This window comes from Halichoerus grypus, chromosome 10 (assembly GCF_964656455.1).
Source record: "Halichoerus grypus chromosome 10, mHalGry1.hap1.1, whole genome shotgun sequence".
NCBI lineage: Eukaryota > Metazoa > Chordata > Mammalia > Carnivora > Phocidae > Halichoerus > Halichoerus grypus.
This window is the reverse complement of record NC_135721.1, coordinates 79,978,285-79,994,245: the sequence shown is the minus strand read 5'-3', so window position 1 is coordinate 79,994,245 and position 15,961 is coordinate 79,978,285. Positions and strand designations below refer to the sequence as shown.

The following is a 15,961-nucleotide window of genomic DNA, read 5'->3' as shown; positions in this document are numbered from 1 at the left end:
GTATGGTGTGTATGTGTGCCTGTGGTATGTGTGTGAGTAGTATGTGTGAGTGTGGTGTGTGTATGCTTGTAGTATTGTGAGTGTGGTGTGTGTGGTGTGGTGTGTGTATGGTGTGTGTGTGCATGTGGTGTGTGTGTGAGTGTGGTGTGTGTATGCACGTGGTATATATGAGTGTGGTGTGTGTGTACCTGTGGTGTGTGTGTGTGGTGTGGTATGTGTGCATGTGGCATGTGTGCATGTGTTGTGTGTGTTGTGTGTGTTGTGGTGTGAGTTGGTATGTAGTATGTGTGTGTGCATGCATGTGTGTGTGTGCATGTGTGTGAGGTGTGTGAGTGTGGTATGTGTATGATGTGGTATGTGTGTGCGTGGCATATGTGAGTGGTGTGTGTATGCATGTGGTATGTGTGTGTGGTATGTGTGTGGTGTGTGTGTGCCCGTGGTGTATGTGTGGTGTGGTATGTGTGTGTATGTGTGTGTACATGTGGTATGTGTGAGTGTGGTGTGTGTGAATGTGGTACATGGTGTGGTGTGAGTTGGTATGTGGTGTGTGTGCCTGGGGTGTGTGTGTGTGTGTGCAGGCGTGTGGGATGTGTGTGTGCAGTGGGGAGATCTGCAAGCACTGAGGAGGGTGTGACATCTGACTTCTGGCCTCTCCACTTACACCTGGACCCACCCTGTGGCTGCAGGCGAGACCCCCGGAGGTCTGCCTCTCTCTCCTAGAGCGTTCCTTTCTACGAGTGGTTCCAGGCCTCTGACAGCCTCTGGAATTGAGATGGGGTGTGCGAGACAGGACAGTCTTGGGTTCTGGAATGCCATGGCTCCCAGTGTCCTCAGCAGGACAGCAGAGGGTTAATGGCAGCAATGACTCCATTAAGAGCCTCACCTAGAACTGCCCAGAGGAACAATTTGTGTTATTTCTGCAATAAAAGGCTGAGGGAGTTTTTAAACTTTTCCCTTTTTAATTTCCCTTCTTTCTGAGGAGTGGTGATTTGGGCACTCTCTCTGTGGCTGGCTTGCGTTCTGACAGGAAGGGCTCAGTGACAAGCACAGGCCCCCAGTCACGCCGCAGCGTGAGGTGGCCCGCGGAACAGGCAGCCAGCCCTGAAGGGATGAAAGGAAAGGCTCCCTCTTGTCTGCTTCCCACTGCTTGTCAGAAACCACTTGAGTGCGGGTGAAGGGGGAGTGGACGCATTCAAGTGGCTCTCCAGGAGGATCTGCTTGCTCTTCGTGGCCCTTCAAGGATGTTTCTAGCTGCTTTATATGTGCTGTTGCCACACCGCTCAGGAGAGTAAAATAGAGTAAAATAGCAGGCCCTCGGAGGCTGGTTTATCCAGACTTGCTGAAGGAACTCTCCGAGTTCCAGGCTGAGCCCCTGATGTGTGAGCAGTGACATTTATTGAATTGTATTTCTGAAATGGTATTTAAGGATGGGGTACTGGGCTAGTCACCTTCAGTGGCATCCAGAGGGCTTCTGTGTGGGCACAGACATGCCACCCTCCCTGCGGGCCACGAAGGTGGAGCTTCAGTGCTCTGCTCCACAGCTTCTGTTCTTAACAGAGCCCATCTGCTTGCAGATCTACTTTTCTACTTGCACAAACTTTGGGCAGGTTAGTTAAATGAAATAGAAATGCAGTTTGAGGGGTGCCCAGGTGGCTCAATCAGTTAGGTGTCTGACTCTTGTTTCGGCTCAGGTCATGATCTCTGGGTCATGGGATCAAGCCCAGCATCAGGCTCCATGCTTAGTGGGAGTCTGCTTGAGATTCTCTCTCTTCCTCTTCCTCTGCCCCTCCTTGCTCTGCACACTCCTTCTCTCTCTCTCTCTCAAATAAATAAATCTTAAAAAAAAAAAAAGAAATGCAGTTTGAAGGCCCCTTTTAGATGGCAGGCCTACCACGATACCTGAATCCTTTGCAAGTGTATTACCCACTGAGCCTTGGGAAGAAAAGCAATATACTTTTTAAATAAGCATGCTATGTTCATAGCCCAGACTTACCGTCACTTAGGACTACCCTGAGACCACCTGAATGCAAAGGAGAGCCTTTGTCATATGACACTGGCATTTGGTGTATTTTCAAAGCTTGGAAATTTGAGGGAAGTGGGAAAACAGCATATGGAATTACACTGCCCCACAGCGAGTAACGAGCACCTTACATGAAACATGTGAATGAAATTGAGCCACACATCTGAAAGTGAAAGTGAACAACTTTCCTCCATAAAATCCTCGCATGCTGCCATATTGGCTCCAAACTTGTGTGCCCCTCCTGACTATCAGTGGTGTCTAGTTAGATTTCATTTACTCAACTACATCAGGCAACTACATAAACTCGTGCTTGCAGGTCAAATCCTACCCGCCTGCTGCTGTTTGTATAAATAAAGTTTCATTGGCACATACCAAGACTCCTTCATTTACATGTTGTCTCTGGCTGCTTTCATACCAAAACAGAAGAATATGTGACAGAGACAGTAATAGCCTCAAAATCCTGTAATACTGGCTGTCTGGCCCCTTCTAGAAAGGTTTGCTGACCTGTTTCATAGAGCACAGCACTATGGAGGCCAAGCACTCGGTGGTTCCTTGTGCATCCCACTCAGCATGGCTTTGTTCTGAGGCCACTGGCAGCCCGCCACGTCGAGTGTGACATGCAAGGCCACCATTCTCTGTGAAAGAGCAACTAAAAACTCAGGCCTGAACCATATAGCTCAGTCTTGCCACTGTCATATAGAAAGCTCATTTAGTGTTTAAGGAGGGAGCAATTCTCTATATTCCAAAGAGGCCACAGAGCAGGGATTTCCCCTTTTCCTTATCCTTCTGAGAAGCACTGGCTCCAGCTTTTTGAAATATTGACAGTGAATCAGAGACCCGAAGTGATCTAGCCACAAAAAATGGGTCATTGTTTCCCTAGTCCTGCATTGGCGGCAGGAGAAGTTATTACTGTTTGCAGAACACACCAGATCTCATGCTGGTAGCTCTGACATGCTAGAGTGAATTTTCTCATTTCCCAGCACTCAAATGTTCCTCTTTGGAGGCAGGTGGGGCTATGCGATTCCACCTGCTCATTTCATCAGCCTCACAGTAGCACACTGACAGGATTGGATTTGAACCCCACTTATTGCATTGTGCTGGGATTTCACTGTACTTACATTGTATTGGATGTTGTGCATCTCTTTATGAACAGACCTCTCCCACCAAGTGTTGAGCTCTTCTTGGGAAGGGATAGCTTCTTCCCCATGCCTGGCTCTTAGGGGATGCTTGCATATTGGTGGCCACATGAGGAACAGGTTGGCACTGCTTAACACCTGGAGTGATGACAGAGACCCTGGCCTAAGAAGTGACACTCGTTTTTGCATAGCTCTCCCTTACATGGAGCTGTGTCTGCTTCTCAGTAACTTGGAGCCCTTGGTGTGTATCCTGCCCTCCCAGGTGACTCAGAATGAGCCCAGCTCTTCAGTGTGGTAATGATGCCAAAGCTGGAAGACAGTATCCATGCCCCCCACCCAGCTTTCTCATATTTCAGGCTCAGTGATCCCACTTTCTTCTCTGGCTTTGTGTGACTTATTTCAGACTGTCCACATAATGGTTGGCTTCCTCAGTATGTGATGTCTCTTTAGAGAGGTGTTAGGACCAAATGCAGTACTCAAGGCATGTTGTGACTTACCTACACTGGATGGACTATTACCTCAAAAAAAAAAAAAAAAAAAAAAACCTTTTAATCTAAATAAACCATAATATACCATCAAGGCCCCTAATCAAAATTGTACAACATGATGACTGGAAAAAATATCCTTATACTCTCTACCCAGTGGAGAGATGGTGAAATACTAGCATCCCGGTTCTTCCACCTTTCCCTCTTCCCATGTCCCTAACACCATAGGTGCGTTGTGTCTGTTCTTCAACTTCAAATACATGGACCATACATGTATATTTTTGTGTCCAGTTTTGCTTTCTTTCAACATTTCATTTGTGAGCTACGTCTACATTGTTGTAGCATGCTATAGTTGGCTCATGTTCATCACTCTATGGTGCTGTTGCCTTTCAAAAAAATACTTAATTTGTAGAGCAATTTTTGTTTCACTCCTAAATTGAGCAGAAGGTACAGAGATTTCTCATATAACCTAGCTGCATATGGGCACTGCTTCCCCCACCATCAGCACCCCTCACCAGAGAGGTGTATATGTGTTACCATTAATGAACCTACGATGACACATCATAATCACTCAAAGTCTGTAGTTTACATTAGGGTTCACTCTTGGGGTTGTACATTCTGTGGGTTTGGACAAATTTATAATGACATGTATCTACCATTATGGTATCGTACAGAGTATTTTCACTACCCTAAAAATCTTCTATGCTCCACCTATTCGTCCCTTTCCTCCCTACTTCCCAACCCTTGACAACCATTGATCTTTTTACTGTCTCCATAGTTTTGCCTTTTCCACAATGTCACATAGTTGGAATAACATAATATGTAACCTTTTAGATTGTCTTTTACTTAGTAATACCCATTTATGTTTCCTCCATGTCTTTTCATGGCTTGATAGCTCATTTCTTTTTAGCACTAGATCATACTCTGTTGTTTTTATGTACCAGTTTATTTATCCATTCGCCTACTGAAGGACATCACTAGACTGCTTCCGAGCGTTAGGATTATGAATAAGCTGCTATAAATGTCAAATTCTACTTATTCATTGATAGTATATAAAGTGTTTAACTTTTGTATATTAGTCTTATATCCTGCAGCCTTGTTATAATTGCTTATTAGTTCCAGGAGTTTTTTTGTTGATTCTTTTAGATTTTCTACTTAGACAATTATGTCATCTGCAAACTAAGACAGTTTTATTTCTTCTTCCCAATTTGTATGCCCTTTATTTCCTTTTCTTGTCTTATTGCATAAGATAAGATTTCCACTATGATGTTGAAAGGCTGTGGTGAGGGGGACATCTTTGCCTTATTCCTGAACTTTGTGGGAAAGCTTCTTGTTTCTCACCATTATGCTGTTAGCTGTAGGTTTTTTGTAAATGTTCTTCATAAGTTGAGGAAGTTTCACTCTATTCCTAACTTGCTAAGAGCTTTTTTTTACATCATGAGTCAGTGTTTGATTTTGTCAGATGCTTTTTCTGCATCTATTGATATGAGGATGTGATTTTTCTTCTTTAGCTTGTTGATGTGATGAATTATATTAATTGATTTTTGAATGTTGAACCAGCTTTGCATACCTAGGATAAATCCCAGTTCGTCATGCTGCATAATTCTTTTTATACTTTTTGTATTCAATTTACTAGTATTTTATTGAGGATTTTTGCATCTATGCCCTATGAGAAATATTGGTCTGTAGTTTTCTTTGCCTGATGTGTCTCTGTCTGGTTTCAGTATTAGTGTAATGGTAGTTTCATAAAATGAGTTGGGAAGTCACCCCTCTGCTTCTACTTTCTGGAAGTAATTGTTAGATAATTTGGTATAATTTCTTCTTTAAATGTTTGGGAGAATTCACTAGTGAACTCATCTAGGTCTGGTCCTTTCTGTTTTGGAATTTTATTAATTATTGATTCAATTTCTTTAATAGATATAGGCTTATTCAGATCATCTATTTTTTATTGAATTTTGGCAGATTATATCATTAAAGGTCCATTTCATTTAGGTTATCAAATTTGTGGGCATGGAATTGTTCATAATATTCCTTTATTATCCTTTTAATGTCTAGGATCTGTAGTAATGTTCTCTCTTTCATGATTGATACTAGTAATTTGTGTCCCCTCTCTTTTTTTCTTAGCCTCAGTAGAGGCTTATCAATTTTATTGATCTTTTCAAACAACCAGCTCTTGGTTTTGTTGGTTTTCTTTGTTGATTTCCTGTTTTTAATTTCATTGATTTCTGTTCTAAGTTCTATTATTTCTTTTTTTTCTGCTTACTTTGGATTTAATTTGCTCTTCTTTTTCTAGTTTTCTAAAGTGGAAACTTAGATTATTGATGTATGTTTCTCTTTTTTGATGTATGAATTCAATGTTATAAATTTCCCTCAGCCCACAAATTTTGATACGTTGTGTTTTCATTCATTTGTTTTAAAATATTTTAAAATTTCTCCTGATGTTTTTTCTTTGAATCAAGTGTTACTTAGCATTGTATTGTTTAATTCCCAGGTATTTTGTAATTTTCCAGTTACCCTTCTGTTATTGATTTCTAGTTTAATTACACTGTGGTCTGAGACCAGACATTGTATGGTTTCTATTCTTTTAACTTTGTTAAGGTCTGTTTTATGGCCCCAAGTGTGATCTATCTTGGTGAATGGTCCATGTGAGTTTGAGAAGAATGTACATTTTACCGTTCTTAAATGAAGTAGTTTATTGATGACTGTTACATTCAGTTGATTGATAGGTGTTGTTGCCTTCAACTATGTCTTTACTGATTTTCTGCCTGCTGGATTGGTCCATTTTTGACAGAACAGTGTTGAAGTTTTCAACTATAATAGTCGATCTATCTATTTCTCCTTGCAGTTATGTAAGTCTTGCCTAATATATTTTGACTCTCTGTTCTTAAATGCATATTCATTAAGGATTGTTATGTCTTCTTGGGGAATAGACTCCTTTATCATTATGTAATCCCCTTCTTTATCCCCAACAACATTCCTTGCTCCGAATTCTGCTTTGTTCAAAATTAATGTAGCTATTCCCACTTTCTTTTGATTAGTGTTATCATGGTATATCTTTCTCCATACATTTACTTTAAATTCACATGTATCTTTATATTTAAAATGGGTTTTGGGGGCACCTGGGTGGCTCAGCCATTAGGTGTCTGCCTTTGGCTCAGGTCATGATCCCAGGGTCCTGGGATCAAGCCCCGCATCAGGCTCCCTGCTTGGCGGGAAGCCTGCTTCTCCTTCTCCCCCTGCTTGTGTTCTCCCTCTTGCTGTGTCTCTCTGTGTGGAATAAACAAATAAAATCTTTAAAAATAATAATAATAAAATAAATAAATAAATAAAATGGGTTTTTGAGGGTGTGAAGAAAAGGGAACCCTCTTGCACTGTTGGTGGGAATGCAAACTGGTGCATCCACTCTGGAAAACAGTCTGGAGATTCCTCAAGAAATTAAAAATAGAGCTACCCTACGACCCAGCAATTGCACTACTGGGTATTTACCCCAAAGATACAGATGTAGTGAAAAGAAGGGCCACATGCACCCCAATGTTCATAGCAGCAGTGTCCACAATAGCCAAACTGTGGAAGGAGCCGAGATGCCCTTCAACAGATGAATGGATAAAGAAGATGTGGTTCATATATATAATGGAATATTACTCAGCCATCAGAAAGGATGAATACCCACCATTTGCATCAACATGGTTGGAACTGGAGGGGATTATGCTAAATGAAATAAGTCAAACAGAGAAACACAATTATCATATGGTTTCACTCACATGTGGAACATAAGGAATAGTGTGGAGGGCCACAGGGGAAGGGAGGGAAAACTGAATGGGAAGAAATAAGAGAGGGAGACAAACCATGAAAGACTCTGGACTCTGGGAATCAAATTGAGAGTTACAGAAGGGAGAGGGGTGGGGGGATGGGATAACTGGGTGATGGGTATTAAGGAGGGCACGTGTGGTGATGAGCACTGGGTGTTATATGCAACTAATGAATCGTTGAACACTACATCAAGAAGTTGGCTAATTGAACATAATAAAAAAAATAAAATGGGTTTATTTTAGACAACATAGCTGGGTCTTACTTTTTGATCCACTATGACAATCTTTGTCTTTCAATTTGTGAATAGAGACCATTGAGATTCAGAGTGATTATTTGATATTTTTAATTAATATTTACCATATTTATTTCTGTTTTCTATTTGTTGCCCTTGATTTTCATTCCTATTTTTGTCTTCCTCTCTCTCTCTTTCTTTTTTGCTTTCTGTGGTTTTAATTGAACAATTTATGTGATTCTATTCTCTCTCCTTTCTTAACATATCAATTGTACCTTAAAAAAATTTTTTTAATAGTTGCTCTAGAGTTTGCAATATACATTTGCAATTAATAATGTTCATTTTCAAAAACCACTGTACTATTTCATGGGTAGTACAAATACTTTATAGTAATAAAATAATTCTAACTCTTTTCTTCAGTCCCTTATATCATTCTATCATTCATTTCACTTATACATAAGTATATACATGATAATATAATATATGTACCTAGCATATATAGTCAAATACATTGTTGCTACTTTAATTTTGAACAAAGAATAAGAAAAATAAAAGTTTTATTTTATCTTCACTTATTCCTTCTCCAATGTTCTTTTCTTTATGTAGATTCAAGTTTTTGACCTACATACTTTTCTTCTCTAAAGAACTTCTTTTAGTATTTCTTACAAGGCAGGACTGCTGGCAACAAACTCTCTTAATTTTTGTTTGTCTGGGAAAGCCTTTATTTCTCCCTCACTATCAAATGATAATTGTTCAGTGTACATAATTCTAGGCTGGTGGGTTTTCTTCTCTCAACACTTTGTATATTTCACTCTACTCTCTTCTTGTTTGCATGGTTTTAGAAAAGTAAGGTGTGATTCTTATTTTTGATCGTCTATAAATACGATCTTTTTCCCCTGGGCCTCTTTCAGTATTTTTTCTTTATCTTTGATTTTCAGTACTTTGTTATGCCTAGGTAGGTTTTTTTGGCATTTATCGTAGTTGGTGTTCTCTGAACTTCCTGGATCTGTGGTTTGGTGTCTGACATTAATTTGGAGAAATTCTCAGTTGTTATTGTGTCAAATACTTCTTTCCCTCCTTCCTTCCTTCCTTTCTTCCTTCTTTTCCTCCTTCCTTCCTTCTCCTTCTGATATTCCCATTATATATACGTTACACTTTTTGTAGTTGTCTCACAGTCCATGAATCTCCTATTTTTTGTTTGTTTGTTTGTTTTTCCCCAGTCTTTGTTCTCTTTGCCTTTCAGTTTTGGAGGTTTCTATTGAGATGGCCTTAAGGTCAAAGATTCTTTCCTTAGCCATGTTCAGAGTACTAATTTGCCTATCTAAAGATTTTTCATTTCTGTGATGGTGTTTTTGATCTCTAACATTACTTTTTGGTTCTTTCTCAGACTTTCTATCTCTCTACTTACATTGCCCATCTGTTCTTGCGTGCTGTCCACTTAATTCATTAGAGCCCTTAGCATATTAATCATACTTGTTTTAAATTCCCCATCTGATAGTTCCAGCATCCTTGCTGTGTCTGAGTCTGGTTCTGATGCTTACTCTGTCTCTTCAAACTGTATTTTTGGTTTTTGTTTTGTTTTGCCTTTTAGTATGTCTAATAGTTGTTTTTGGTTTTTGGTTTTTTGGTTTTTTTTTTTGATGGACAGACATGATGTACCAGGTAAAAAGAACTGCTGTTCTACTGGGTATTTACCCCAAAGATACAAAAGTAGGGATCAGAAAGGGTACGTGCACCCTGATGTTTATAGCAGCAATGTCCACAATAGCCAAACTGTGGAAAGAGCCAAGATGTCCATCGACAGATGAATGGATAAAGAAGATGTGGTATATATATACAATGGAATATTATGCAGCCATCAAAAGGAATGAGATCTTGCCATTTGCAATGACGTGGATGGAACTGGAGGGTATTATGCTGAGCGAAATAAGTCAAACAGAGAAAGACCTGTATCATATGACCTCACTGATATGAGGAATTCTTAATCTCAGGAAACAAACTGAGGGTTGTTGGAGTGGGGGGTGGGGTGGGAGGAATGGGGTGACTGGGTGATGGACACTGGGGAGGGTATGTGCTCTGGTAAGCACTGTGAATTGTGCAAGACTGTTGAATCTCAGATCTGTACCTATGAAACAAATAATGCAATATATGTTAAGAAAAAAAAAAAGAAGATAGCAGGAGGGGAAGAATGAAGGGGGGGAAATCGGAGGGGTAGATGAACCATGAGAGACGATGGACTCTGAAAAACAAACTGAGGGTTCTAGAGGGGAGGGTGGTGGGAGGATGGGTTAGCCTGGTAATGGGTATTAAAGAGGGCACGTTCTGCATGGAGCACTGGGTGTTATGCAGAAACAATGAATCATGGAACACTACATCTAAAACTAATGATGTAATGTATGGGGATTAACATAACAATAAAAAATTTAAAAAAAAAAGAACTGCTGTAAATTGGTCTTGAGTAATGTGGTGGTGGTGTTTGGGGAGAGGAGGAGCACTGTATAGTCCTATGGTCCTATTATTGGGTCTCAGTCTTTTAAGGAGCCTGTACCACTAGATTGTGAACTCCACATGTGTGTCTCCATTTTCCCCTTTCCTCCTTAGGTAGTACAGGATGGCTAGAGTGGACTGGAGTTGGGAATAGTATTGGTGGACAGTACCATAATTTAGTTAACCAAATCTCTCTTGCTGTGCATTTGTCTTTAATTTCTATCTAATTGAACAACACTGTAATGAACATTCTCAGAGCTAAATCTTTTTGCACATCTTTGATTTTCCTAGTGTAGAGTCTCTAGAAGTGCTGTTGTTAGATCAGTGGGTATGCAGGCTTTGATCTTTGATAGAAATTGACAAACTGCCTGCTATAAATTTCTATCTCCACCAAAAATGATAAAGTGCCTATTCCCTGCATGCTGACCAAAACTGAGTTGGCTTTATGTTCTTCTTTGCTAATTTGATAGGCAAAATAGAGCATAGAAGAAAAAAGGACTCTTCTTGCTTACAATTGTATTCTTTTTATTTGTGAGTTATAATTTTAAAAATATGTTGAATGGCAATTTGCTTTTCTTCCTTTTTGTCAATTGTCTCATTTTTGCCCTTAGCCTATTTTTCTTTTTAAGGTATTTGTCTTTTTCTTCTATTGTATCTTTAAGTCTTTATATAGTATGGATATTAAATCTTTGTCTCTCATATATCCTCCAAGTATTTTCCTAGGTTTTTGCCTTTTTGTTTTGTTTTTTGCTGTTTTTATCATAGAGAATTACATTTTTGTGTAGCCAAATCATTGTTATCATACTTCAAAAGATCTTCCCCAGCTCAAGATTAAACATCTATTCATATTTTCTTCTTGGGCATTCAAGGTTTTTTTCTAACATTTAAATCTTTAATATTTATGTAATTAATTTTGGCATATACTGTGTATTAGAGAATTTTTTTTAATAGCCAATTTTAATCACATTTTCTAACTTCTTATTGCTGGTATATGAGTAAACTAATGATTTTTATGTATGTATGTTAAAATTTGCAGTATTTCTTGAATTTATTCTAATTTTTAGTTGATACTGTTTTTTCTAGGTAAAAAAATTTTATACCTTCTTTCCAATATTAATGCTTTCTGTTTTATATTCTTTTATTTCTTTGGCTCTAATTTCTAGACCAGTCCTAAGTAATAGTGTGAATAATATGGTATTTTCTATTTTTTAACCAAAATTAACCTGGTATTTTCTTCTTTTGAATTTTACAAAATTAAATGTCTTCTTTTTGTGTGCTATTTTATTGTTGCAAAAACTCTGACATGTAAGAAGCCTTCAGTTACCTTTCCCTTTGCATGATCAGCGAAGTCCTAGGGGGCTCCCTTTGGCTGAATCTGAGTTGAGTTCATTCACAGGCCCAGGACTCTTACAAGTTGTAAACTTGTGAAGTGAGCAAGGCATGGGAGTTCAGGGGCATTTTCTGTACATCTCTCCTCGAGCCAGTTGGCCACTTTGACCTAATGGTTACCGGAAAAGCCCATACATTCTAATGGCTGAGCTAGAATAGGGAACCCTTACAAATATCATTCTGTAGCCTGAGAACCGACTACCCTGTAACTTGCGAAATGATATGATCCACTTGTAGTGTCTATTGTATTTTTCTGGCTTGTATCAATTGAGAGAAGAAATATTCTAAAATCACAGATCATTTTGTTATTTGGAATCTTTTAAAGTTGGGAGGTTGGGGATGAGGGGTATGATTGCTCCTAGACTTTAATCTGTCCCCTTAGGTGAAGAGAGGTTTGGAATAGACCACGGGGAGCTTCCCCCAGCAGACACTCATCCTTGCTTTTCCCTATCTGTGTTCTCTAAAAGACATATCCCATTCCCATTAGATGACTCTCTCTTGACCCAGACAAACACCCCAAAACTGTGTGATCCCTTAGCTCACAGGGATTGAGCTGACATACAAAAACAATCCGCCCTTACATCTTCACCCATGGTCTCCCTCTTTCTCTGTTATATATTGATTATATAACCAGCTTTTCTGATAATTTCATGAAATGTGCCGGCCTAAAATGTGCCTCTGACCTGAGAGAGGCCTACAAGTCCCATATTATTGCTTCACAATAAAGTATTGAAGACTCATTGGAGGACTCAGCTCCTCATTGGAAGACTCATTGCTTCACGTTAAAGTATTGAAGACTCAGATGGTGCCTTCAAATCCAGTAGGGGTTACCCCATTAAGCTGGCCATCAGCTCCTTAGCACAAGTTCCAGATGGGCCAGGTGGTTCCCTAGCAGGTTGTTGAGGGACAGGTGACAGGGAGGTTTTGATCTGGTGGGGCAGGGGGTGGCAGTGGTTTGGCAGACAGTCCGTGCGGGTGTTCCATTACACACCCTGCATACCGAGAGGAGGCTGGATATTGGAGAGGGAACAGAGGCCTGCCACAGATCCCTGGTGTAGGTGCCACTTTGCCTGTGGCATCCCTGTCCAGCCCTCTGGACACTTGCTGCTGCCTGTGTTGTCTCTCTTCTCCAGTCCCCTTCCCTGGTGGGTTCCCCCTTTTGCTCTCCATCCCTGCTCAGTGCTTTCTCTCTCCCACCCTCCTCTCTGCACCTTCTGTCATGTGTCCCTGCAGCTCCTGGCACCCGAGAAGGCACCCAGGAAGGCATCCCGGGCATGTCCTTTCTCACAACTGCCAGGCTGCCAGTCTCCCCGGAAAGCTTCTCTTCCTCCGTGCTTCATGCCTCTTCCTTGCTCCATCTGTTTCCACTTTGTGCATCTATACTTGGCATTGTCTGCGTTGCCAAAGAATTTAAGAGGGTTATCCAAAGCTTTTTGTACCCACAACTCTAAATAAATGGAATTGGATTGGGTCATTTTTTGTCCATGGATGGAGCCAGAAACTTAAAAAGCTTTATACTTGCTGAGTTTATTTTTATTCAAAATAATTTTATTTCAGTAAATAAATAATAGGAACATGAATTTTAAAATACTAGCCATATTGTAAATTACCACACTTTTCTATTTGAGGATGTTTGCAGCTATAATCAATATATAAGAGAGAAAGAGGGAGACCATGGATGAAGATGTAAGGGCGGATTGTTTTTGTATGTCAGATCCCAAAATGGATAATAAACCATTCTTTGCATCATTGCTTAGGATCTTTTCTTAGCTCCTGCAATACTGATTGGTCTCTATTTTTGTTGTGTGTTTTGTTCTGTGTCCACGTGCCTGTGTACATGATGGGCTGCGGCAACCCCAGGACGAGATCCTGACTGTTATCAGAAGAGTGGATGACAACTGGGCAGAAGGCATGCTGGGAGACAAGATTGGGATTTTCCCCTTGCTATATGTGGAGGTAAGATCACACTCTCAGACACGCTTCCTCTCCCACCCTGCTGACTGTTTCACCAGGAGGGGCAGGGGGCAGGGCTGGGCTCCTGGCCTGGGAGCCCCTTTTCAAGAGGGGAAGATGGGGACTGTGTTGGGTTTTTATTCAGACTGCGGTGCTGTGAGAATTGCCTCACAGCTCCTCAAATCGTCTGTCCCAGGCCTGGCTGCAGACCGCCTTACTGTATGGACAGTGAAGGAGGGCTCAGATGCAGGCTTTCCCCACTTCTCACGGAAATCCCGTGCTGGCGCCCACTGTCCCCAGACTCTCCTAGGTACTGCTGCTCTTGTCTCCCCAGTCCCAGAGGAGAAGGCAGCATTCCCCGTGTCCCTGCAAGCAGAGCTGAAGGATGCTGGCTCTAGTGGGCCGTTTGTAGTCCCCCTAGGACTTTGGTAACCGGGCAGCCCATCCAACTGCAAGTCCCTAAAGCAAGGATGATTAGGGGTCTAGTCATTTCCTGTCTCCTTTCTGTAACGAAGAAGCACTCGGTTTCCAGTGAGTAAGTTATGGGCAGTGGCTGAGCTGGGAGCATCTTTGAATGTTTGACCTGTAAACCCCTGTTCGCTGTGGGCTGTTTGTGTGTGTGCAGGACTGTTTGCCCACTGTGTGTGCGTGTGCCATTTGTCAGTGCAAATCCCATGTGTACACCCATGAGCCAACACACTCTTCATCTATTAGTCCCCGCATTTATCCATACAAATCGTTTCAGCTAATGCTTACTGCATGCTCACTATATGCCAACACTTTCAAGTACTTGCTCATTTAATTTTCTCAACAACCCTGGCATAAGAAAGCCAGGAATGTCCCCACCTTAGAGATGAACAAATAGAGGCACGGAAAGGTCCCCTGGCTGATAAATGGCAGAGCCAGAACATAAACACAGGCTGTTTGCTGTAGACTGAGCCCTTCACTGCCCTGCCCTCCAGTACCCCCCACTAGCAGACTGTACTTCACTCAGCCTGGTGCGGGGCTCCACGTGCTGGTAGGTGACACAGCCGGCTTTGCCACACCTTCCGCGTGGTGTGTGGTGCCACTAGGTGTTTGTTAAACACATCTGGTGATTCCTGTCACCGCAGGATAAAATCCAAATGCTATAGTAAGACATTCACCACTCTTTGCAGTTTGACCCTCATCTGTTTTTCTAGTCTCATCTCTGGTCATTTCCTCTCCTTTCCCTAAATGCTCCAGGCCAGTGGTTCTCTCACAGTAATTCTGGATAAACCGCCCAGGAGATTCTGAGACCCTCTCACACAATAACTCTAAGTCCACACACACACACACACACACACACACACACAGCTCACACAGAGTCACACACGCAGATCTGTATGGACTCATACACACACTGACACACTCTCACACACAAAGCTCACACACACACCCACGCCCCTCTCCTGCGCCTTGTAGGAGTCAACATTCCCCAAACAGCTTGTAAGCTGCCACTTGTGCATTTGGTCCAGTTTCCAGGGGTGTGTTCTTCATCCTGCTGCTTAAGATCGAAGAACCTGATGCATGAGTAACACTTACCATGCAGTCTAGAAGTGAAAAATCTGGCTTCCCAGACATTTATAGCCAGGGGAACTTTTTTTTCCCAGGCAGACATACAAGGATACTCAAACAATATGCAGAGATGCTTACAGAAACTTTCTTATGATGGCCCCAAACTAGAAACACTGCATCAGCGGTGGAATGGATAAATAAAGGATGGTATGTCCATACGATGGAATACTATCCAGCAGAGAAAACGAGCAAAAGACTGCCACATTTAAAAGTGTAGCTGAATCTCACAGACAAATCTTTTGAAAGAAGCCAGACACAAAAGAGTATGTTCGATTTTTGCTTTTAGGAAGTTCAAAGGCAGGCAGAACTACTCCAGGGTGACAGAAAGCAGAGCATGGGGCCTCTGCAGGGAGATTGACGGGAAGCAGCAAGAGGGAGGCCTCTGGGAGGCGGAGGTGTTTGATATCTTAATCTCGGGAGTGCTTACACAGTTGTGTGCAGCTGTAAAATGGTGTGCAGTTAACATTTGTGCACTTGAAAGTGCAGTTTAAGAAGCTAAGACGAAAGGAACGCCAAGGCAGGTCACACGGGCACCCCTTGGGGACGGCCAGGTCAGACCCATCAGCTACCTGCCCTCCAGAAGGGCTCAGGCATCATCAGGGAGGCTGAGGGCTTGGGCTCAGTCCTGGGAAATCAATCAGCTGGGCTCTCTGAGGGCTCTCCTCAGTTCCACAGACACACTCAAAGGGCAAATGGGCCTGTCTGTGCCTCCCCGGGGCCTGAGTGCTCAGCCACCAGAGACATGCTTTCAAACACTTCTCCCTCGAGGACATCTAGGCAGGCTCCTTCCTCCTTCTGGCCCAGAAGCCCTCCATGCCCTATACCTCAGTGACAGTCCCACCTCTGCTCTGAA

The 15,961-nt window shown here is 41.7% G+C and overlaps 1 protein-coding gene across 4 annotated transcripts in view; it reads left to right on the top strand.

Annotated features, from left to right (window-relative positions):
* SH3RF3 (SH3 domain containing ring finger 3) overlaps window positions 1-15,961 on the top strand; it is a 379,200-nt gene that overhangs the window by 211,712 nt on the left and 151,527 nt on the right. For all 4 annotated transcript variants that reach the window (XM_078056676.1, XM_036110329.2, XM_078056678.1 and 1 more), the window contains exon 3: window positions 13,420-13,515. In XM_078056676.1, coding sequence (XP_077912802.1) covers window positions 13,420-13,515 — 96 coding nt within the window. The remainder of the gene's footprint in view (window positions 1-13,419; window positions 13,516-15,961) is intronic.